This window comes from Neoarius graeffei, chromosome 28, assembly GCF_027579695.1.
Source record: "Neoarius graeffei isolate fNeoGra1 chromosome 28, fNeoGra1.pri, whole genome shotgun sequence".
NCBI lineage: Eukaryota > Metazoa > Chordata > Actinopteri > Siluriformes > Ariidae > Neoarius > Neoarius graeffei.
In genome coordinates, this window is record NC_083596.1 from 5,556,596 (window position 1) to 5,581,871 (window position 25,276).

The 25,276-nt window shown below is 41.5% G+C and overlaps 1 protein-coding gene across 5 annotated transcripts in view; it reads right to left on the reverse strand.

Moving 5' to 3' along the window:
* The window catches only part of pappaa (pregnancy-associated plasma protein A, pappalysin 1a), a 151,892-nt gene that overhangs the window by 99,533 nt on the left and 27,083 nt on the right, over window positions 1-25,276 (reverse strand). For all 5 annotated transcript variants that reach the window (XR_009651874.1, XM_060912841.1, XM_060912840.1 and 2 more), the window contains exons 6-8: window positions 24,269-24,461; window positions 21,820-21,941; window positions 10,642-11,140 (exon numbers count right to left, since the gene is read on the reverse strand). Coding sequence is in view for 4 of the 5 variants with exons in the window: in XM_060912841.1 (XP_060768824.1) it covers window positions 10,642-11,140; window positions 21,820-21,941; window positions 24,269-24,461 (814 nt within the window). In the remaining variant the exon portion in view is untranslated. The remainder of the gene's footprint in view (window positions 1-10,641; window positions 11,141-21,819; window positions 21,942-24,268; window positions 24,462-25,276) is intronic.

The following is a 25,276-nucleotide window of genomic DNA, read 5'->3' on the forward strand; positions in this document are numbered from 1 at the left end:
TGTATAGAAATATACTATATATATTTTTTTTTTTTTTGCATATTTTTAGGTAATATACTTGCTGCTGTTTCGTTCGGCACTACACTGAGCCAAAGCAATGAAATCTTGTTCTGATGTGTGTTGTTGATGCAAATCTGAATGACAATAAAGTCAGTCTAAGTCTAAGCTCTTTGGTTGTGGATCTAGGGGAACACTGAAAGGTATGACATAGAACCCTGGAACAGAGAGTTCCCCAGTCATAGGAACACGAGAGTCATTAATCATCGTAGTGCTGGGACTGGACCATAGAACCATCAGGTCTACTACAGAACCTTAACTGCCAATCTGCCACTGCATTTCACAAAACTAAGAGTGTAGAACAGTGGTTATCATGTTTTACTGCCATGGAAACATGTGAAGTTGGAAACTGATGAGGGGTTAGGACCTCACTCAAGGCTGCAACACAAGAAAAAGGGTTCTTGAGTTTGTACCTCTTGGGGAACATGAAGACAAACAAAGGCTTTCCCAGTCACAAGACAGCTAGAATCACTGATCATCTAAAGATCCCCTGAGGAATCCTTCTGTGGTAGTCATGGGATCAGACCTTACAATCAGTTGGTCTAGAGCAAAACCTTCCCTGCTGATCAAGAACTACATTTGACAAATCTAAGCATTTCATGCCTGAGCTTTGACAGCATGGCTCTTGGCAGAGGCAAACTTGAACTGTCTTCTCAAATGGCATATTTACTCAAACGAGAATGTGTTGGATAACCAAAACCTGGTCATACTTAACCAAAGAATGACCAAACAAACCAACCTAAGCCAACTGTCCCATTCTAGAAGCATGCACATTTATAATACTCTCTTAACACTGTCTCCTTGAGCCTCCATAAGCAAGCACACTTTACCAGATTAGAGCTCAGTCAGACCAACCAAGTATCTGGATCTCATTCACTCGCAGGCATTCAGAGTGGTATGAAAACCTCTAGATTTTCATAGCATTCCTCATACCAGAACTATGCTCTGCGTGAGGTTTCCTTCGCACTACCTGCCAAGAACAACAGGATGATGAGGAAGCATCCTTGGCACATTTTGGGGGGAAAAAAGAAATGCAAAAATAATAGTAGGCAGACAGGAAACAAAAACATTTTTCAAATAATATCCGAAACTATGCCTTGGGCCTCTGGGCAGGAAGAACTCTTTTGTCATGTTTAACATGGAAAGTTTCTTTGATTTCAATGATTTCTTCAACCTCTATTGGATCAACAAAGCTGATATGCTGATCAGGAAATATGTCCATTACTTTAATTTAATATTAGCAATTTCGGAGGCCAGAGTTTAATGTTTACCCCGATTTGGCACATTTACTTCAATTCACTGGCTAACTGCCAAGACTTTCATGCACTGAACTGCATGTAGCAGAGCTGGGTTAAATACTAAACCCTCCTGTGAACCTACATTTTAACACTTCAAGATCCATGCACATTGAGAGCTGCTTGCACCAATTAGCATGTAAGAACATTCACTGCATACTCTAAACCAAACATAGGGTGAGGCTTTGAATTTTATGATCCTCCTTGCACTCAGCTGAACTTCTATTAGAAGAGCAGATTTGATTTAAACCTTTATGCCCGTCTCTCCCCCCCCCCTCCCCCCAGTACTTCATTACAAAAAGATTTAAGATGTTCCTTAAAGTAGATTGATGGGTAAAAAGCCTTTAGTGCATGTGGTTCTACCTAACAGAAATGCTAATTACATGAAAACCGAACCAGGTGTAAGGGTTAAATGCTTGGTTTTAACAATTGATGTATTTCATCAGGCAAAAAAGGCCAAAAGACTTGATTGTGAAAGTTTTACAAAATACCAGGAACCTGAAATCTGTGGTACAACTGGCTATTCTGTTTATCGTCCAGAGATCACAAGGTCATACCTTGTTCCAATGTCCAACTGAGGCCAGGAGTCTGTATAAAGAGACAACTAGTCCCTAGATGGGTAGGATGGTTTTGCTCACTCCTATGACATTGCATGAGCAGCAAAAAGATGTCAGCTTGATGCATTAAAGGAAACACGTGTTAGTTCAGGAAGCCTGACTAGTTGGTGGGAAATACCATCAAATAAACTTGGAGAAAATTGGGTAAAAATAAGAAAGGAACCTTGAAAGAATCCAACCATAGTCCAGGAGATACTTGAGCTACCACTACAGGAAGGACTTTTTTTTTTGACAGCCTATATTAATAAAAGAAAAGTTTCTTAAAAGTGGTTAGCATGTCCGCCTTTCAACCAGGAGATTGCAAGTTCTACTCGCGGTCGGGTCATACCAAAGACCATCATAAAAATGGTACCTACTGCCATCTGGCAAGGCACACTGCAATACAGATGTGAGTAGGGAGTCAAGCTCTCCTGGTTACCAGAGGACTAGCCCTCCACTTTAACCCTAGCTATATAATAGGCGAGAGGCCGAGGGCTATGGAAATGGAGATAGGCGCTGCCCAGTGCACTTCAAGACATTAGTAAAAGGAAAAGGATAGATGTGGGTGAGTAGATGGTTCTTCAGTCTATCCCACTGGGGGAAACCTAACTATCAGTATAATATAACCTTTATAGAAAGAGTCTCCACTGGCAGGACTCTGAAACAGTCAAAGGTAAAGCAGTAACTAAGTTTCCGACACTGGGAAGTATTCAGGACAAAGAAGTTTACACTTTTTGGTTTCTTGATAACATGACAAGTATGGAATCAATTTTGTGCCAAAATGTTCATACAATACTTTTGAAATATCAAACGAAAACGACAAATCGAAATACAAAAAAACAAAAAAAAAGTCAATTTTTTTAGACTGGCAAACAAATTATTCGTGTAATCGTGCAAAATATCAGTCTATTACTCTTCAGAAACCTTTTATTTTTGTTCCGCGTCTTTCTCGATTTTGTTTGACGTAATTTATTTCGGTTGCGATTCCAGCTTTCTCGTTTGCGCTCCCTGACTTTTTGCTGGCAGTTTTGGCACAAACTTCACATGTGGGCGGGCTGTCCAGGAATGCATTCCCATTGGCTAACTTGTGTTTGACTGACAGCTACGCTCAGCCATTCCCTACTCGGATTCTGGCGGACTGTTTGACGAGTGACCGATCCATTGACGGTAAACAAGGATTGAGTGGACTTTAGTGGTGACTATGATATTGAATTTACGCTTTGTTGGATTAATTCAAGATCATATGGCCCTTTTCCACTACCCTTTTTCAGCTCACTTCAGCCCAACACGGCTCGCGTTTCGACTACCTCAGAGCAGCACAACTCAGCTCGCTTCAGCCCTGCTTAGCACCCAAAACTCGCACGGTTTTGGAGTGGGGCTGAAGCGAGCCAAACCGAGCCGAGTGGGGCTAGGGGCGTGAGGAGACACTCCCCTGTGCACTGATTGGTGAGGAGGAGTGTCCTCACACGCCCACACACGCCCCGCGAGCACACTGGGATCTGTAAACACCGCAAACCCGGAAGAAGAAGAATTACGAATTACGAGAATTTCTGAAGCCTTATGCGCCTCGCCTCATCTATACGCTCTTGCCAGTATCTGTTGGCGTTGTCGGTGACAACAAGCCACAGCACCAAGACCAGCAACACTAACGACTCCATGTCCTCCATGTTTATTGTTTACTATCCGGGTCGTGAGACTACCGCTTAAAAGGTCACTGATGTCACTGTTTGTGCCGCCTTACGACATCACGTGACGTCCACCCACTTTCGCTAACTCCACCCAATGTATCCACCCACTTCCAGCCAGCACGGTTCAGCGCGGTTGTAGTCGAAATGCAACTCCAACAGCCCCACTCAGCCCGACTCAGCACGGCACGGCTCAGCCCGACTCAGCCGCGTTTGTAGTGGAAAAGCGGCAATAGTCGCCACTGAAGTCCACTCGATCCTTGTTTACCGTCAATGGATCGGTCACTCGTCAAACAGTCCGCCAAAATCCGAGTAGGAAATGGCCGCAACAGCCTCCGGGGAATGGCTGAGCGTAGCTGTCAGTCAAACACAAGTTAGCCAATGGGAATGCATTCCTGGACAGCCCACCCACACGTGAAGTTTGTGCCAAAACTGCAAGCAAAAAGTCAGGGAGCGCAAACGAGAAAGCTGGAATCGCAACCAAAATAAATTACGTCAAACAAAACCGAGAAAGACGCAGAACAAAAATAAAAGGTTTCTGAAGAGTAATAGACTGATATTTTGCACAATTACACGAATAATTTGTTTGCTAGTCTAAAAAAATTTACTTTTTTTTTCTTTTTTTGTATTTTGATTTGTCGTTTTTGTTTGATATTTCACAAGTATTGTATGAACATTTTGGCACAAAATTGATTCCATAGACAAGCTGCATTTTTGTCTTATTAACATTGAGAAAGAAAAAAGTGTGACTACTATATATTTAACAGTTATTCCACAAAATCAAGTCGTACATGAGCTGATAGCCGACGAGTCACGTAGCACCGAGTTGGCTATAATCCATGTACGATGAGATTGAGTGGAATAACTGTTTTATTCTATCCACATTCACTGGATTTTGAGAAACAGAGCATTTTTATTTTTAGCAAATTCGATAAATAAAAACTTCATACAAAACGTCCGACAAAATCATTTCCGCTTATAATGTAAACAAACTGGCGAAATGGCAGGAGCAATTTATTTTTAAAAAATGCTATAATAATAGTAATAATAATAATAATAATAATAATTATTATTATTATTATTATTGAAAAATAAAAAAAGATATGTTCTTACCATAAAATACTTTCATTCCATGTTTTGTTGGGTTTTTTGTCATTTTTGTGGCTTTGTTTTTGAGTACAGTTTTTATTACATCCTCAGTTGGTTCAGCAACACGCGCCCCCATTTTGTTTTTCTGTACTCACGGTATATGAGCTGATAGCCTAGTAGTAGAGTACCCAATCAGAGCCCGTGATTGCTCATTTCCAGTGAATGTGGATAGAATGATATATATTATAACTGAGGCAAGTGATAAAAGGGATGAAGTTGTTTTTTGTGGATGCTCCACGACATTAAATGTAACTATAAATGGACAAAAAGTACAGTTGGCCGTTCTTTAATAATAATAATAATAATAATAATAATAATAATAATCAGATTGCTGAGATATAAGAATATAATATAAATAAAAATACTTTGGGACATGCAATTATGGTAAAATAATAAATTTTAGGGTGAAAAATATTGCTTCATGTTGAACAGTATCACTCCACCCATCGGTGATTACCTTCCTATAACTACGTCCACCCCCCACATCCCATCCACCCCCCACTCCCAAGTATTATATTTTTATATTTCAGGCGTCACCTGAAACTGCCAATCAAAACAGTGCACAGTCAAACATGTTTATGTGCTGTATCATTTGACGATAACTTTGAAGAGCTTTGGAGAACCCGATTTTTCCAGTCTCCAAGTTCTCCAATGGCTCTGAAGGTGTTAAAATCTTTGAGCATGCCAGCTTTTATCTACTGCTCAACACCCGCACCATACAGATTCATTTGTATTCTATTAGTAGCGGCTTTCTGTAACACACTCAGAAGCTCTGGAATGGACAACTTGATGATGTGTCACTTAAGCCAAACCATTTCACAGGCACTAATGACAAGTCCATGCACTTAAAGAATAAATACACTCTGATGACATGGCATGAAATGAGGTAATATGGCATCGTAAGCATGATAAGCAGCCATTCGTTCAAACCCTGGCAGGGCTTTAGGTGTGATGGTACGATGTGTTTGCAACTATCAGTGCGTTTACATGCACATCCAAATCGAGCTGCTGTCAGTAATCGAGCTAAGGGTCCCAGCAGGGGTGCCAGAGAAATCCAGGCTACGTTTACATTAGACCGTATCTGTCTCGTTTTCTTCGCGGAGGCACTGTCCGTTTACATTAAACCCCCTGGAAAAGCCAGGAAACGGGAATCCGCCAGCGTCCACGTATTCAATCTAGATCGTATCTGGTCCGGTGCTGTGTAAACATTCAGAATACGCGAATACGCTGTGCTGAGCTCTAGCTGGCGTCTCATTGGACAACGTCACTGTGACATCCACCTTCCTGATTCGCTGGCATTGGTCATGTGACGCGACTGCTGAAAAACGGCGCGGACTTCCGCCTTGTATCACCTTTCATTAAAGAGTATAAAAGTATGAAAATACTGCAAATACTGATGCAAATACTGCCCATTGTGTAGTTATGATTGTCTTTAGGCTTGCCATCCTTCCACTTGCAAGTGGTAAGTGATATGCGCTGGGATCACACACACAGCGGCTCAGTCCCGAATCACTGCTCGTGCACTTCACTCGCGCGCTCTGTGAGCTGCGCAGGGCCGGAGTGCGCACCCTCCAGAGGGCACTCGCTGTTCAGGGCGGAGTGATTTGGAGCGCAGGATGCCTGCGGAGCCGAGCGTATCAGCGTATTGGCGTCGCTATGTGCACGGCTAACGGTTTTAGTGTAAACGCGAATCATTTTAAGAACATTAATCTGATGATCCGCTGATTCGACGTAATGTAAACGTAGCCCCAATCCTACATGCACACAAGGAAATCGAGCTATTGTGTGAGGTACATTGTGCACCCGAGCCACAGGTGGCGCTACACGCCCCATCGTGTTGGTACACTTCCGGTTGTCTTCATGAAGAAGAGCTATTCAAGAGTATAAACAAAGTTATCAGTTCCGTGTTCACAAGAAGAACGACGACAAGGACAGCAACATCGATATATATTCAACTCCTTAAAGGAACAGTCCACCGTACTTCCATAATGAAATATGCTCTTATCTGAATTGAGACGAGCTGCTCCGTACCTCTCCGAGCTTTGCGCGACCTCCCAGTCAGTCAGACGCAGTCAGACGCGCTGTCACTCCTGTTAGCAATGTAGCTAGGCTCAGTATGGCCAATGGTATTTTTTGGGGCTGTAGTTAGATGTGACCAAACTCTTCCGCGTTTTTCCTGTTTACATAGGTTTATATGAGCAGTGATATGAAAAAAGTTCAATTACACAAATTGAAACGTAGCGATTTTCTATGCTATGGAAAGTCCGCACTATAATGACAGGCGTACTAACACCTTCTGCGCGCTTCGACAGCGCATTGATATCTGAGCTCTGTATAAATGCGCTGTCGAAGCGCGCAGAAGGTGTTAGTACGCCTGTCATTATAGTGCGGACTTTCCATAGCATAGAAAATCGCTACGTTTCAATTTGTGTAACTGAACTTTTTTCATATCACTGCTCATATAAACCTATGTAAACAGGAAAAACGCGGAAGAGTTTGGTCGCATCTAACTACAGCCCCAAAAAATACCGTTGGCCATACTGAGCCTAGCTACATTGCTAACAGGAGTGACAGCGCGTCTGACTGCGTCTGACTGACTGGGAGGTCGCGCAAAGCTCGGACAGGTACGGAGCAGCTCGTCTCAATTCAGATAAGAGCATATTTCATTATAGAAGTACGGTGGACTGTTCCTTTAAGCTGAATGAGCATGAACTCTATCTCCTCATTGCTCCAGAAGTGCACGTTTCTACTACTGTTGTCATGCCGACCGAGGCTGTTGTGTTTCCCGCTTGTGGTCTCGTCACTCGTCACTTCCGGAAGGGGCAGTGCTGAAGTAAGTAGCTCGACTACGTAGCTCGATAGGGTTTACATGCACTAAGTAGCTTGGCTACAATCACATAATCTAGCTCGATTACGAGAAATCCAGTTCGGTTCAATTTCAGCCGAGCTAAGGTGTTTCCATGGCATTTAGAACTTCGATTTCAGTCGAGCTACGGCAGAAATTCGATTTTCTCTATGTGCATGTAAACGCACTGTATGACTCATGAGTGATTGGAGCTCTTACTGTGCTTTGGTTGGAGTAACACTTGAGCGACAAATAAAAGAGAACATGAGAGAGAGAGAGAGAGAGAGAGAGAGAGAGAGAGTGGTGCAAGGATGCTTGACATTGTTTGAGAGGTGGAAAGGACTCTGTTGTGGAAATTGAGATAGAGATGGATTTACCATTTCCTGTTATGACTATTCCATATGGAAGGTATGGTTCTCTGTGTGTAATGTGTATACTCATATACACAAACTTCCCTTTTAGAAGCTGGTATTTCTTCTGACCATGAAAAATCTCCTCTGGGATCACAGAAATAAAAGGAACCTGAGCATGATTGATAATGTGATAGCACTTGATAAACAAAAAATATGTTTCAAGCCATCGGGCTTTGGACATTTGATGCCGCTCTGGAAAAAATAACAGCTGTACATGTGCACGTTGGAACAGGGCAACAACAAAAACGATAGCCATTTGGAGAAATCTCATCCAGTGTGGCTTCTCAAATGAAAACAATAGTTTAGCTGCTTTCAGTGAGCGAAGTCAAGGATGAAGGCGTTCTTGGACTGATCACAAAAAAAGCGGATGGAAAGTAGATTCTGACCATTGCAGATGCTGACATAGAATCATTACCTCAATGACAGAGCAGTTCAGATTTCAAAGAACTTCAACAGGTCACTGCTAAATTGCTCATCATATTCCCAAAACCGCAGAGGAATGGATGTTCCCAGTTGCAAACAAATTCAACATTTCACGTCGACTACTCAGCCATCCGTGATGTACCATAAAACTGTGAAAGTCCCAAGAAAGAAAAATTGCTGCTCAAGGGTTTTCCCTCAACATATCAGTTGCCTGAGTGCATCAACTACCAGATGGCGAGGGGGATCAACTGGAGAAGTTTCCGTGGTCCTGCTCTCGCTCTTGCGTAAACTGGAATTATCGTAGACATCTATTATGTAACACAGGTTACAACCTGACTTGGTTTCACCCACCAAGAGTCCTTGTCATCCTCAGCATGCTGGATCCAGCCACCCATCTAAAATGAGTTCCAAGTGGAAATCATTTCTGAAAGTTCATCGAAAGGATTGTGGAAAGCAAACCTGAGGATCCAGAGACACCCCAGATACTGCGACCATCAGCATCTCCCGCCCTGGAAATGTGGTTTGTGTTAGTAGGGGGATTAAACAAGGGTGGGCCAATAATGCTTCTAGGTTGAGAGGAAAAGGTGAAGATGCATAAAGGCTTTTTTGTCAGGGCGGCATGGAGTTCAGGAGCACCACGACTACAGCCAAAGCGTTAATCCAAAGTCAATAAAATTCTGTGCTGAAATCCTGTTTTTGGCAATGAAGAGTCGGAATACAGCGGCTTTCGTAACAGCCAATTATCACAGACATCTTGAAACAGTCAACACTGAGGAGCATGATTCTAAAGTTTACATCTAACACTTCAGATGAGAAAAACAAAAACTATAATAGTTTCAGGGGAAGGTAGAGAACGGATCACTTAAAAATATCACTTAAAAGATCACTTAAAAATAGAAACCTCAATATCCTCAAAATGGTAGCACATATCTTCACTTCCCTCATGGATGGAAATGCAATGATGAAAATTTGAGCTGTCCAAAAGTTGTGTTAATATTTATGCAGGGAAAAGTTGTGCGTATTCAGAGATTGGTTGTGCGCATACTTGTTAATTTTCTGTGAGGTCCATACAGATTATTAAAATCACCTTGGACTAGACTAGACCATGCCTCTGATGTTTCCAGAATGTTCTTGAGTAGAAGCATTCAAGATGGGGGGTTTTCAGTAGCATCTAGAGCACTGCCTTTAAACCCAAGCTCTTGACTTTAATCCCAGAAAAATCAGGGATAGAAAACATGGACTAAAGAAGCTCATTTGAATTTAATTAATAACTTCATTCAAAAAAAATATTGTCTCATGATATGTATTGTACCACGAGCTGGTCTAGTGGTTCGCGTGTCTGCCTCTCGATCAGGAGATCATGAGTTCTACTCACAGTCAGGTCATATCAAAGACCATCATAAAAATGGTACCTGGCAAGGCATGCTGCAATACAGATGCAAGTGGGGAGTCAAACTCTCGCGGTTACCAGAGGACTAGCCCCCCCACTGTAACCCTAGCTGTAGAATAGGCGAGAGGCCGAGGGCTACGGAAGTGGAGATTGGCGCTGACCAATGTGCCTTAAGCAACTGGTTAGTACTGAGACAGGAGACTGCCTGGGAAGACCAGGTCCTGGCACGGGAAGTACTTTGACTTTTTTGATGTGTAATGTCTCCAATTAAGATGCTGTCTCGGCCAATCTCTTCTGTGACTTGAAAGGGATGATACTAGTAATTAATTAATGCTGTTATAGTAATGAATTCAATATTGGCCTTGAATGGCATTTCATAGTTTTTTTCCCCTTTCTTGTGTGTGTACTTACAGCCAAAATATAAATTTCAGCATGACATATTGTGGTTGCATTAAGCTGTCAGACAGTGACGCTGGACTTAATCCTGTTCCTCACTCAAGCCAATACTGCAGAAAGAAAAGGACTGAAGTGCAAAGTCAGAATCATGAGTAACTGGGACGCGCCTCTGTTTTCAGCAAACTCCACTATGCAAGCGTAACTCACACAGCTTCTGAATAGAACACAAGTCTGTAGTTACAGTCAAGGTCTGAATACCTCTGACTACCTCAATGTAGGCCCTTCAGGTCAATGTCCAAATTACTTCTTTTGAGAGTCTGTGATGCAACAGTTTTGTAATTTCTATCTAATTAACCAAATGGGGACGTTTGGGAAGTTAAAGATCTTCTTACCTGTCCACGTATCTGCGTGAGGAATCGCTGAGCTTGATGCCTTTCGGAGCATGACTAAATGGTGGTGTGCGCAGGAGTCTGTAACGCAGCTCCTCACAATTCTGGCACAGTGGGCAGTCAGGCTTGGACGTGAGCAAAGTGGAATCGATCTCCAGGTGTTGCTCCATGGTGAAGAACTGCACACCGTAGACCTTCTCCTTGACGTCCAGCTTGATGGTCAGAGGCATGTCACAAAACACATCGCTGGGTCCCAGAGAGAGGTTATGCCCACCTACGCAAAGCAATATAATGTTGTGGATCGCAGGAAGAGCCGTCTCCTCTGAAGAACAGAATGTCACCCAGACAGTGAGTGACTCAGGAACGACCGGGTAGGCAAATTCCAGCTGCAACATGCAGCCCTGCAGCGGGCATGGTGGTGGTACCAGGCCCACCTCCAAGCCATTGTGAGGGCTCCAGGTACGAACACTTGGCTCACACACTTGCTCCACATCTGGTGGACCTGAGGGAGAAAAGATAACAACTGGTTGTTTATCCATGTATAACAGTTTCAACTGGCATCCTAACAAAGTTTTTGGTATGTCTCTTTGTGGGAAAGCATCCAAGTTTTGGAAAAACCCAAACAAGAATAACTGGCTCGCTAAATCCAAGTACTTGCTCCTGTGCAAGTGGTAATCAGGATTGACTGTTCTGTGATTCTAGTTACTGAATAATGAGTATATTCATTCATTAATCATCAGGAACTGCTTTGTCCTGGTCAGGCTGGAAGTGGCTCCAGAGATTACCCCAAGAATACTGGATAAGAGGAAGATACTCTGGATGTGCACCATGCATCAAACTTTTGTGGTTACCAGAGGACTGGCCCCTGCTGTAACCCTAGTTATGTAATAGGCGAGAGGCCGACGGAGATCGGCACCGCCCAGTGCGTCTTAAGGGCCTGGCTAGTACTTGGATGGGAGACTGCCTGGGAAGACCAGGTCCTGGCACGGGAGGGTCTTTACTGTGCACCATGTACACACACATTCATACCAAGGGGCAAGTTAGTGTAGACAGTCCACATATTGCATGCTTTTAGCAGGTCAGAGGAACCTGGAGAACCCAAAGGACACCCAAGTGGAGACAGCAAGCACAAACAGTAAACCAAATTCTGGGCTGAACAAGGGACCCTGGAGCTGTGAGGTGGCAACACCACTGTTTATTGTGAGCCATGCCAATTCTGTCGAGAACACAACCACAGACAACCACTGGACAGATTTTCGTTTCTCCACTGTAGTTCTCCTTTAAAAAAATATAAAAAAAATACTTTATAAGCAAACAGGACTCCATTCATCAGCTGCTATGTTAGAAATTAAGAAAGAAAAAGTCTTCTTTCCAAATCCCTTGAGTCCAGGGGAATTTCGTAGGCTATCAATGTCTGCGTATCAGTTCCTATAAGCATAGCTGTGGAAGCAAATGTGTGTTTTGATGATCCGGAAAAATGATGTAATGTCTTTGATCGTGTGCAGAGCGGAATTTGGCTGAAGTCCGCCAACAAATATTTTTCTCTTATTCAGCGAGGGATATTGAGTTGGTTTTACTTAATCACATTTCAGACAAAGAATAATAACTCTGCAATTTCGACTGCGGGATCCGGGCCATTGTTATTCAAAATATTCTGCTTATCAAACAGATTCTATTCCTGGAGAAATATGTGGAGTACGAACCTGTAACGTCCTAAAACTGCTTTAGTCGACGGATCAAATTCCTCAAACATAAGTCATTAAAAGGCAATATGTGAGATGCTGAAGTGTTCAGTTTTGAAGTTCGGTCATGTCTGTAATTAAAATTGATAGCCTCAAATATAGCGCAGGCAAAGTCGTACAGTCGTACGTGTGTAATTAGGATTAGCATTAGGATTATCAGCATTAATTTCGCATGAGCGTAACCAATGGGAGTATAATGGCTTGTACGTGCGGTGAAAACGGAGGAACTCAAATCACCTGCCGCAAATTGGCCACGCACCAACTCTCTGCGGCTAAACGGTTTATTTTATGCACAAGGTCACATAATGCTCTAATAACAAGCTCGCTTTGTGTGTTTTTTTCCCCTCCTTTTTTTTTTCTGTTACACTTTCCCACCATAATGTGCTTCCATCAGCAGAAAGTTAGAAAGCAGGCCTGCCCAGTGATGTGGGTGTCTCATGTCAAGGCTCCGGCTACACCTCATATGCAACAGTCCAGCCATATTTGGAGTGACGTCCACCAGCATTTATCAAATGGCGCAAAGGAGAAGGGCAAGAACCGTAGACGCTGATGCTTTTCCTTTGTGCAAATCCAAGCTGGCAAAGTGAAACCCATTTGCTAACCTCATTTCTGGGTAGCACACAAAATTCCAGTGTTTAATCAACTGCGCACTGAATTGGCTTTCCAGGCCACATCGTCAACACTTTTATTACCTTAAGCATGTGTGTGGCCAGCAAAGAGCAAACTTTTGAGAAGTAATAATAATAATAATAATAATAATAATAATGGTGGCTGCTATGACACTATGAGAGTACTTTGACCAAGAATCTTTCACGAAGCATTACTTCATGTGCGTTTTTGTGTGGTGAGAGGGGGTGGGGTTGTGTGTGCACATGCATGCATGCATGTCCAAAGGTGTAGTTTCCTATTTAAGCATTTAAAAACATAATATTCTAATAGCTGTAATTGGTAGGTGGTCATTTCATAAGACGGATGAGTGTCATTTATTATGCAAATTGCTCCAAAGTGGACTAATTGCTCGGTCCTTGCGGCGTTTCGAGTTGAGGTTCAGTTGCTTTTGCAGCAGTAAGCCCTATTTTCCAGGTGACCTGAGAATTCCTCCATGAATCAGTGCCTCGCATTTTCACTTGATTAGCTAATCCTGTGGGGCCACGAGCTTGTCGAGGAAAGTGCTCATTCTAGGGGAAAAAATTGGGGAAACCACAGTTGGATGGTGTCCAGCTTAATTGCAGTGAATTGAAGGTTGAGTGTTCGTCTGTTCACGCTGACCTCCCTGTATCATGTGGGAACGGGACGATGCTAAGAGAAGCGGCGGCTGAATGCTTTCGGATGGCTAAATAATGAGGGGATGAAGAGTGCTCTGGAGCACGTAGGCTGCACCCGGGGAGAGCTGGTGGCCTCTCGTTTCCTAGAACCCGGAGACCAACCTGGTGCTGATGTAACAGCTGCTACACTGACTCACTGTCTTCGTCTGACCTTCATGCCCAGAGTTGTCAAATCAATCTATTTATACAACCACTTTCAAAGTTGACATTTTTTGGAAGGCCAGAGTATGTGCTGTTTCAGAGGGTGAATTCTAAACAACTGGGATTTTGAGGTGACCCTTGATTTGAAAGGTTCCTACGTCAGGCCTTCATAACACATTATAACAGAGCGCTGTTTGTTTGAAGACAGTTTTAGATTGAACGAACTTGGGAATATGATTCCCCAGACGCCCACGTTAATACCCCCCACCCCACCCCTGAAATCTGAAACATGTTATAACACATTCACAAGCATTTAATAAAGTGGACGTTATTTATAGGATTTATAAAAGGCTTATTTCGAAACGCTTAAGATGAAAAAAACAATCAGGAGGCTTCAATTATCCTTCATTTGGAAAATCTTTTTTTTTCGTTTTATACGTATACTACATGACATTAGTTTTCATTTTTAACAGAATTAACATTCTTAGAGTTATTACATACAGTATGAAATGTCTGACTGTGTTCTTACAGTCTGGGGTGTGTTTTTTTTTTAATTCATACAGCTGCATGGAATTGATGTTTCCTCACTAAACTTTCTGTCCAATAAAACTAATCAAAACTGTCATGAAGCAGCTTTATAATACACCTATGTTAGCTAATGTCATGTACGACTTACTTACAAGTGATAATTTTGCACTCCTACACTTATTCCACGAAATCTCATTGTACATGGCTTATAGACAACCCGGTGCTACGCGCCTCGTCAGCTATCAGCTCATGTACGACTCGATTTTGCGGAATAACTGTTTTATTCTATCCACATTCACTGGATTATGAGAAAGAACATTTTTATTTTTATTTTTTGCAAACTCGATAAATAACAAGTTTGTACAAAACGTCCGACAAAATAATTTTCGCTTAGAATGTAAACAAACAGGCAAAATGACAGGATCAATTTGTGAAAAATGCTATAATAATAATAATAATTCTTTAAAAATAAAAATGATCCGTTCTTACCATCAAATACTTTCATTCCATATTTTGTTGCCTTTTTTGGGGTTTTGTTTTTAGGGGTGTTTTTTTTGTTTGTTTGTTTTTTATTTCATCCTCGGTTGGTGCAGCAACATAGACCCCGAAGCCGCCGCCAGGCGCCGCTAAAACCACCATTTAGAATTTGAGCCGCCACCAGCCAATAATTTTGTAAGCCAATTTGAGCCGCTATCTAATAAAATTTGGCTGAGCCACTAAGAATTGTGTACATCAAATAATGGGTTTATCCACATCATGAGCTACAAGAAAAGTGACACAAACATGATCAACTGTACACACTAGTAGTAACACAATAGAGACGTATAGGCATACACTGTAGAGATTTAGAACTGATATCACAGCACAGAGAGCCACCACAAGCTTGCCGTTGTGACTACCTGTCTGGCTTCCCGCCCCTCACACCGTTACCACGATACACTGGGGAACCCGGGAACCCACCCAGAGCATCAATCGACTCCGATATCGACGAGATGGCTGCATTCTTTGCCGCTGCTGAGGGAAAGTGTAAAGGTATTTTTTTTTGTTTGTTTGTTTGTTTGTTTCACATACTTCGAGATTGATAAAAAAAAAAAGTACTCCACCACTCTACTTTCATCATAGTAAGATAGCTGCCAGTCCTTCACTGGTCATTGCTAGTGAGAGTAGATAGCTAGATGCCTTCCTCGAACAATCCAGATTAGCTTATTATTAGCATTGAACTACAATCTTGCTAGATTTATATTTACAATGAAGTAAGAGACCAGGGGACCTGTGGTAATTTGCTATTTATTCCCCCCATTTGTTTGATCCGTTCGCCCGGATATATGCCACACAGTGACGTCCAGTATCAGCCATTTGTAGCCATAAACATTTTGGTGGCTGCAGCAGCCATTAAGGTTTTGGCTGAGTCAGCTAGCCAGCCAATAATTTCATCAGCCAGCCATTATCCTGAAAACAAACGGCTTCGGGGTCTACAGCAACACGCACCGCCATTTTGTTTTTCTCTACTCACAGTATATGAGCTGATATCCTAGTAGTAGAGCAGCCAATCAGAGTGCACTATTGCTCATATCCAGTGAATGCGGATAGAATAATAGTTATTATGTACTATGCGTACCTGCTTCACCTTATTTAAAGCTGCTTTGACACAGGCAGTGGGAACAAGTTGCACCTAGAACAAGTTGCACCGACTTTCCTTCATGTTTACACGCTTACTTTGTATTGTATGGAATCAATTTTGTGCCAAAATGTTCATACAATACTTTTGAAATATCAAACAAAAACGACAAATCAAAATACAAAAAAAAAAAAGTCCATTTTTTTTTAGACTGGCAAACAAATTATTCTTGTAATCGTGCAAAATATCAGTCTATTACTCTTCAGAAACCTTTTATTTTTGTTCCGCGTCTTTCTCAGTTTTGTTTGACGTAATTTATTTTGGTTGCGATTCCAGCTTTCTCGTTTGCGCTCCCTGACTTTTTGCTTGCAGTTTTGGCACAAACTTCCCGTGTGGGTGGGCTGTCCAGGAATGCATTCCCATTGGCTAACTTGTGTTTGACTGACAGCTACGCTCAGCCATTCCCCCGGAGGCTGTTGCGGCCATTTCCTACTCGGATTCTGGCGGACTGTTTGGCGAGTGACCAATCCATTGACGGTAAACAAGGATCGAGTGGACTTCAGTGGCGACTATGATATTGAATTAATTCAACAAAGTGTAAGTGCGGGACAGATGTGCTGTATGTGTTGCAGTAGTGCACATTATGCAGGTGTTTCATGGCAAGTCAAATGTTAGCCTTAGCTCCACTACCCAATATAATAGCTGTCTTGCTAACGTTAAACACGCCTGCATAATGTGTACTACTGCAACACATACAACACATCTGTCCCGCACTTACACTTTGTTGAATTAATTCAATATCATAGTCGCCACTGAAGTCCACTCGATCCTTGTGTACCGTCAATGGATCGGTCACTCGTCAAACAGTCCGCCAAAATCCGAGTAGGGAATGGCTGAGCGTAAATGTCAGTCAAACACAAGTTAGCCAATGGGAATGCATTCCTGGACAGCCCACCCACACGTGAAGTTTGTGGCAAAACTGCAAGCAAAAAGTCAGGGAGCGCAAACGAGAAAGCTGGAATCGCAACCGAAATAAATTACATCAAACAAAACTGCGAAAGACGCGGAACAAAAATAAAAGGTTTCTGAAGAGTAATAGACTGATATTTTGCACGATTACACGAATAATTTGTTTGCCAGTCTAAAAAAATTGACTTTTTTTTTTGTATTTTGATTTGTCATTTTTGTTTGATATTTCAAAAGTATTGTATGAACATTTTGGCACAAAATTGATTCCATAGTATCGGTGGTAAACTGTTAGACAGGTAAACACAAAAGTGCGCATGCACAAATCAGTGATCCGAAGCAAAATGGCAGGAGATGATGAAAGGCATGCTTTCATGTTTTTCAACGTTTTCATGACTCTTATAAGAAAAAGATGGTGACAAAGGATCCGGAACATAAACGCAAATGCGAGGTGTCACATCAGGATGTTACAAGAATGTCAACGGCAGGAGAGGATCACTTTTATGTTCACGATGATGATTGTAGTTGTCCAACGTTCAGTCAGGAGCTACGAAAGGTACGAAGTTACCATGAAGTGGTCTTGTCCGGATGATAAATGGCCCAGACGAACGCTGCTACACATGTGTAAGCCCTCCTACTCCACCAATTGTGCTTAGACGGTAAGTGGGGACAAGTTGCACCCGGAACAAGATGTTCCAGAACGAGTCACGCCACCTTGAAAACGGGAGCAAGTTGTGTTTAGACAGCCAGTTGTGCCAGGGTAACTAGTTCCGGTACAAGTGCCCGTGTAAAAGCAGCTCAAGATACCAAGTGAATGATTTCTTAATTGAGTACTACTCTGTTACTTTATTCATGGAATATATAATAGAGTAGTACTCAGTTAGGCATTTATAACACCGTAATGAAGCACTATGTACACCGTACACTTGATACAACTTCATTTCTTTAAGAAACTTGTGCCAGCTCAATTAATGATTTTCATTTCATCAAATTAAAGGGTAATCAGGCATGCATTTATAACACACATTTATCAAATGCTACGTATATGTATAGCATCTACACTGCAAAAAATGATGTCTTAAGAGAAAATATCTTTAATATGGGTGAATTTAGCTAATATTTCTCATTCAATTATTAGAACTCACTTACTTTTAGACGCTGTTACTTATTTCAAGCTTTAAATTTTCTTATTCTGTTGGCAGATAATTTTGCTAATTTTAAGCATTTAATTTTAGAAAGAAGCAAAATGATCTACCAATAGAATAAGAAAATTTAAAGCTTGAAATAAGTAACAGCGTCTAAAATTAAGCTAAATAATCTTTTCCTCCAGTTCTAATAATCTCCTAATGGAAAATATTAGATAAATTAATCTATATTAAACATGCATGTCAACCTATACAGAATGTCCGTATTTTATACGGATTTGATTCAATAAACGTAGTATACGGGCGTACAAATAAAGTTATACGGATTCTTTAAAAAAAAAAAACTTAAATATTTATTTAGAGCTATAGTCAATTCCCACGATGATAAAAGAGCGCATAACATTTACAAACGTACTGTACACCACAGACAGCCAGTAAAGAGTCTTATGAAATCACGCGTTATCTTGTGGTAGCGAGACTTCGTTCCACTTTTGATCATGCGCACACCGCATTGTGAGAATCCCGCCAACCGGGAAGTAACATTTTGTTTGAAAAGCGTATTTCCACCTGAGCGACTTTCACTAGCGACTGAAAAGATTCTGAATGGGCGCTCCGGCAAGATCAACACAGATGCTTGCTGTGACGTGCAGCCTCGTGAGGTATTGGTGCAGACTGCTAAAAAAAGCTGTCATGGAGTACAATTCAGAACATTAGAGTGACGCTTTGTGTTTTTGTCAAACATTGGAGCTTTGTATTCATTCTGAAGGTTTATTGTTATTAATATTGAATAAAAAGTAACTTGGATATATCATTGTTAATTATCATTCAAATTTTAGGTAAATTATTTTAATTTGCATCTTATACGGATTTTATAAGGGAAATACGGATTTTGGAGGTTGGTTATACAGGTTTGATTGACCAAAGGTTGACATGTATGATTAAAGGTATTTTCTCTAAATAGGATATAATTTTTTGCAGTCTTCGTTATTATCCTGCCGGCATATAATGCGGTGGGATATAGCTATCGATGTCTCTGTCTGTAGACATTTTAGTTTCCGGAGCATAACTCAAAAACTATTAGGAAATTTTTCACAAAACCTGAGAGTTACGTTAAGTGACTAGAGGAGTTGTGGCTTTTGACATTTTGGGATTTCTGTGATTTTAATTTTTTTCTGTATTTCCATGGCAACCAATTCAACTTAGGAAAATTGGTTTCATGTGGGGGCTGGGGGGGGGGTATGTCATCTCCTGATGACTCTTGTTTAAGAAGCTACTATGTCACTTAAATTGATAGTAATAAATGAATACTTTCTAGATGTTTGTAAAATAAAAGCAAGTAAATTACTTACTACAGAATGTCAAGGGGTTTTTTTTTTGGTGTTTTTTTTGGGGGGGGGGGGGGGTTAACATAAGGCTTTCATAAACCCTACATGATTGCTTTATGAACTGTTTATGAACGTGTTGTGAAAGATAAATATACTGTCTCTTTCAAATAAAGCATTTCTTGAAATCATTCATTTCCATCTCTTGAGAAAGAATTCCACTTTAATTTAAGCACAAATTGTAAAATTTTAATCAACACTCCAAAGACATTTCCTCGCACTGGTACCATCGGGTTTTCTCAAACCGCAACGATACCGAATTGTACAGAAGAGTTGGGAGAGAAAGTGTGAAATTTCAAACTTAAATCTGTAATCTCTTAGTTGAGCCACATGTAAGCATGGTATATATTAGTAGCTGCCTTGTTTTTGGACGTTCAAAGCAGCCTGGGTGATTAATATAATATCCGGATACAGATTCCATTAGCCGAGCTCTTTTTTTTAAGGAACCTCTTTTCAATATGTTTTCCCCATCATCCCGTCTCCTCAGCAATAGTCCCCTGGGTTGAATCAGCTCAAGTCTTGCGTCGTCTCATGTGGATGTCGCAAACCACATGCACTTTGCAGTAGCCTTAACTACCCTGGCTGGTTTCGGCATGGTTTCCAGAATCCACAGGTTTTCTCTCTCTCTCTTTTTTTCGACATAATTCCCACACTCGTACCATTTTTTCACTTTAGTCGGCTACAATATTCCCAGCTGTAAAGATTTATAGAGAGAAGAGTGCTCCCAGTTGACCACCACGGTCCAAGGGTGGGAAGGCGTTGAGGTGGTATGAGGACATGGCTGACAGGTGAAGCGGGCGCAAGAGGATTGCGTCTGTGCTAGTCATGCCAGCTCAGCACGGGGCTGCGCTGCGTGGCAGAAGAGGAGGGCATTTGTGGGAAGGTGGCATGTTGCAAAGTTGTCACTGGCCAAGAAACACAAGGCACAAACAAAAACAGGTCCAAGCAGCTGCACGAGGGGTTTCAGGGTTCGCGAACGAGCAGAAGCACACGCATACACACACATAAGAGGGGCACTCTAAAGGGGGAGCCCACCATTCGCAGGAAACCATTCCAAGACAGAAAACAGGGAAGCATTTATGCGCAGCTACAGTGGCAAGTCTGGACATGTTTCTGCAAGACACTGTTATGAATGAGGACACAGGCTGAAAGAGCCGGGGGTCCGAAAGAGAATTGCAGTCTATCTCCATCTATGGATCGTTCGAGGAAATGATCCAATTGGATGGCCAACAAGCTGTCCTGACTCACAGCCATCAATCACAGAGTTAAGCATCATGACCTCCTCTGAGATATCACGGAACACGCTTTCTCAATGCGATAAGAATCTGAACATCTCACCTAATGACCAATTATTCCCTGAGGCCAGCATTCAAGTGTCATGGCAAGGAAATGTTCCGATTTAACTGACTGTAGGATTCCGAATAAACGATAATGACAAGGAAAAATGTTGCTCTACTCAAAGGCTTGAAGGTCCCCCGTCTGTCTCAACTTGAAACCTTTCAATAGTTCGAGGCCCCCCGCTGTAGTTAAGACGCAGCGCAGGATTCTGCACGTATACCCTTTGCACGGTTCCAAATCCCAAAGGAATAAACCTAATCGCACACACTGATCTGCAGAGTAAGAGCATTCCTCCCAGACGCAATCCTGACAAACTGACACATCACTGTTTTTATGCCAGTCGTGCTCGCAAACAATAATTAATAAAGCAGCTGTTGAAGAGTTCTGCGGCAGCACAGCTGTGCAGACTATTTATAAAAGCCAAATTCCACCTCCTTGCCCAAACTGTTCTCTCCACAGTTGTTCGGAGAGCGAGTGAAGTAACACATAGCACGAGGGGGGGGAGAAAAGAAGGCAGCCTACTTTAGGTAGTTTGCTGATTTCATCTTTTCATCCAGCTCTTGGTCTAGCTGGAGTGGAGGATCAGAGGCGTATTGAGAAGGCAAGCAGGACGGGGTTTAAGAGACGTCTGGCTTCATAGTGCATTGATGACATATTCATAAAGCCCACAATGCATCAGGCTCTCAGGAAGATGAGCTAGGTTACCGAGAGTGGTTCTGCCAAATGCTTCGTTTATTCGGAACATGGCTCATCGTGCATTTGCTGAGGTTTATTAGGCTGTGCATTAGGAACAGGATGCGATAACATGACGCTACCTGGATCCGTGGATCTGTTTACTGCTCCAAATAGCGATATTCGGATTTGAACCTGAAGTGGGTGTGGCTTCAATTTCACATTATAACAGAAATATATATATATATATATATATATATATATATATATATATATACGATCATTCCCTCATCCGAGAGAAACCACAGTGGTCCGTGGTCTTACCTTCAGCTTCCCGTGGGCTCCAGTGTCCAGAAGGCAAGCAGGGACGCGGAGACCAGGAGTCGGAGGCGTACTGGAGAAACACTCGGCCTTCGGCACATTTATCACACACTGATCCCACTTCTCTAGGAAATCAACAGACAGGAAGGAGACTCAACTTAGATTCAGTCCAACATAAATCTTATAATGGTGCAGCCATACTGTAGCAGTGTACTGCTAGTAATGAATGAATTGAATTCATTGAATTTATGTTTAAGATGTTATTGTGTTTCGAATGTCTCCGGAACAGAGAGTATGGGCGGCCAACGGTATCAGCGTGACAGAGAATAGTCATTAAAAACGACTTTAAGGTGTTGTGAATTGAAAGAGGAAAAGAACATACACATACTGTATCCGAGTGCTCAGTGCTCGCAGAAGTGAACTGCTCATTTTTAATGACTACTGCTCTGTGCGATCAGGTCTGCCTTCCTCACACTCTCTAGTAAAGGTATTTTAAACGCCATGCAAAGTTCCAGAGGCTTGTATTACAGGAAAATGTTGTAGTTCTGTCTCTTGATGGTGTTCGAGAGCACAGTTTGCAGTTTTCATTAGTCTTGAAATATGTTCAGATCGCTGTCATTTTGTGTTGCATGTTCATTAGATTGACAGTGGGCACTAGGCTTGTGCCACAGAGTATCCCATGGTATTGGAGGCTCTTATTATAATTAATTTGTGCTAGCAGCACCGGTGCAAATTGTTACTCTCATTCAGGATCTTTCTACTTTCTTCTTCTTCATTATTATTATTATTATTATTATTATCTGAGCATTTTTAGGACACTATTTCTCCCTCAGTTTTCAACCAATCATCACCAAATTTCACATGAAGAATACTTCTGGCTAAATTACGTTGCTATGACTTTTGGTGCTGATCTGGATCACTGAACCAGAATGATTCATGAAAAACAGGCTTTTTTCCTCACTAAGCGTCATTCTCTATCTCTTACCATTCCAGATCTACTTTCGTCACAGTATCTCTCTCTCTCTATTTCTCTCTCGCTCTCTCTCTCCATCATTATTATTATTATCCTAACATTCTTTAGGATGCTATTTCTCCCTCAGTTTTCAACCAATCATCACCAAATTTCACAGGAAGAATACCTCTTGGCTGAATTACTTTGCTATGACTTTTGGTGCTGATCTGGATCACTGATCCAGAATGATTCATGAAAAATGAGATTTTTTTTTTCAAATCATGTAAAACTGTCAATTTTCATGTTTTTTTTTCAATCAGTTGTTATTATTATTATTATTATTATTATTATTATTTTGTTCAGGGCAGCAGGGTGCAACTTTTCCTTACTGAGCGTCATTCTCTATCTCTTACCATTCCAGATCTATAGGGTACGGTGACCAGACGTTCCGGTTTGTAAGAGCTAGTGCAAATCACTGTGACTTTAGTCACAATCTCTATCTAGTTATTATTATTATTATTATTATTATTATGCAGCCTTCTTTTTCTTTTCAGGATGTGAACGTTAACCCAGCTAAATGTTTATTTGTCACTTTTTTAAAACATTGCTGTAAATGATGAGTCACACGGGATGCTTGCCCTGTGAACATTCAGATGTTCATAATTCTCTGATTTCACTTTTATGAGTCACTGAAGACGTTTGAACAGGATCAGCATAACTTCTCAGTGCTTGGCAGCCAAGCAGATTTCAGGCTTAGATGGTCTGTCTGTCTGTCTGTCTCTCACACACACACACACACACACACACACACACACACACACACACACACACACACACACACACACATTCACAAACACTAAAACACAAACACACAGTGCACAGATTGAGCAACCAGCTCACGGCATGCCTCGACATGTTCCTGAGGGGCTTCCCTGAAGCTTATGTCACTGAATTACACCTGTCCCACAGAACGTTATCCTCAACTTATCCTCATGGCTGTGTTGCTAATAAATGCTAATAAACTTCCAATAAACTGCTGCAATGCTAGAAAGTGGAGCAAAATAACTGAGTGATTAAACAAAGTTCCACAGGACTGAATCATCTAATGAATGTGAAAGAAAAAAAAAAATATGCGCCGTCTCTGGGTCAGTGAGATGTTTTTGGGAGGTTCTGTAATGACAGTAAATTAATCATTTGATCATAAATAGGACTTTTAATCAATAACACATGTGAGCTCTTGAAAAATGGCCAATTAAGGAGAAAAAAAATTAAAAAATAAAAACTGTCTCCACTCAGAAATGTTACAATTTCAATTTAGGGCATGACGGGACATGTGCCGTCCCCCAGGGGTGCTTCAGACATATCGAATGACAACACACCTGATCCTGGAGAGCACGTCATATCCATATGCGTTTCACCATCCCTAAAAATACAGTATAACTTAACCAGAAATAGACAGACAGAACCTCCCCGAGGCCTCTCTCTGCAACCTCAGTTCACCTGTCATAAAAGTGGCCCGTGATTGGAGGGAACCACTCCACGGTGACCGAGTCCTGATGTTGTTCCACCACACGGGATGCCATGGGGACAGGAGGGGGCTTGTAATTGGGCTGCCATGTCTGATAAACCAGGTCCAAGTAGCAGTGCATGCGAGCCACTTGGTTTTCGGTAAACGAGTCCGTGCAGGTGTCATCTGTCGGGGCAAAACACAAAACAATGGGAGGAGCTGTGTGAAATAAACAAAGACTTACTGGCATCACTTGTAAAGATTAGAAAAAAGGGGTTCCAATAATAGTGGCATGTGTTTTTGGTGACCTGATGAGAGATTTGTTTTTCTCATTTTTTCAGCGACTTCACCAAAGCATAGGATTTTTTTTTCTACCGTAGCTACTACTCAATGGAATCATTTTGTGAGGTAAATGTATTGAATGTCGTCTTCTATTTCTACACAGTTCTCTGCTCAAGAAGATACGTTTTTTGGGTTTTTTTTTTTATAAGCACAATGTTGTTTAATTCTCTGGTCTGATTATTCAGAAGGTGCTGATTAATCGTCTATAATAGCAGCTGTGGCAGTAGTGCAGGTACAAATCACAGGTTTATATCAATGAGCGTGTTCTCACACATTACGGTTTCTATAGTAATGGATACAAACGTGTTACGTAACAAACAAAAGTGCGTAATCGTTTATACGTTGATGTCTGTAAAGAGACATTTATTTGACATTTATGGAAGGAGTCTCCAGTGTCAGCATTTTGTAACAGTCGGAGATGAAGCTGTAATATTAAATTATTATTATTATTATTATTATACATACAGGACACTTTTTCGATGGAATAAAAACGTTTTCTATTCCTTTTTAGCGGGTTTCAATCAGTTGGTTCGATAGCATGCAATATTGTTAACATCTCGCTTATCCTATGTGTATTATGTCACTCTACTCAATGGAGAATGAGCATTGAATATGTTTTATGATATTGCATGGGGCGGCACGGTGGTGTAGTGGTTAGC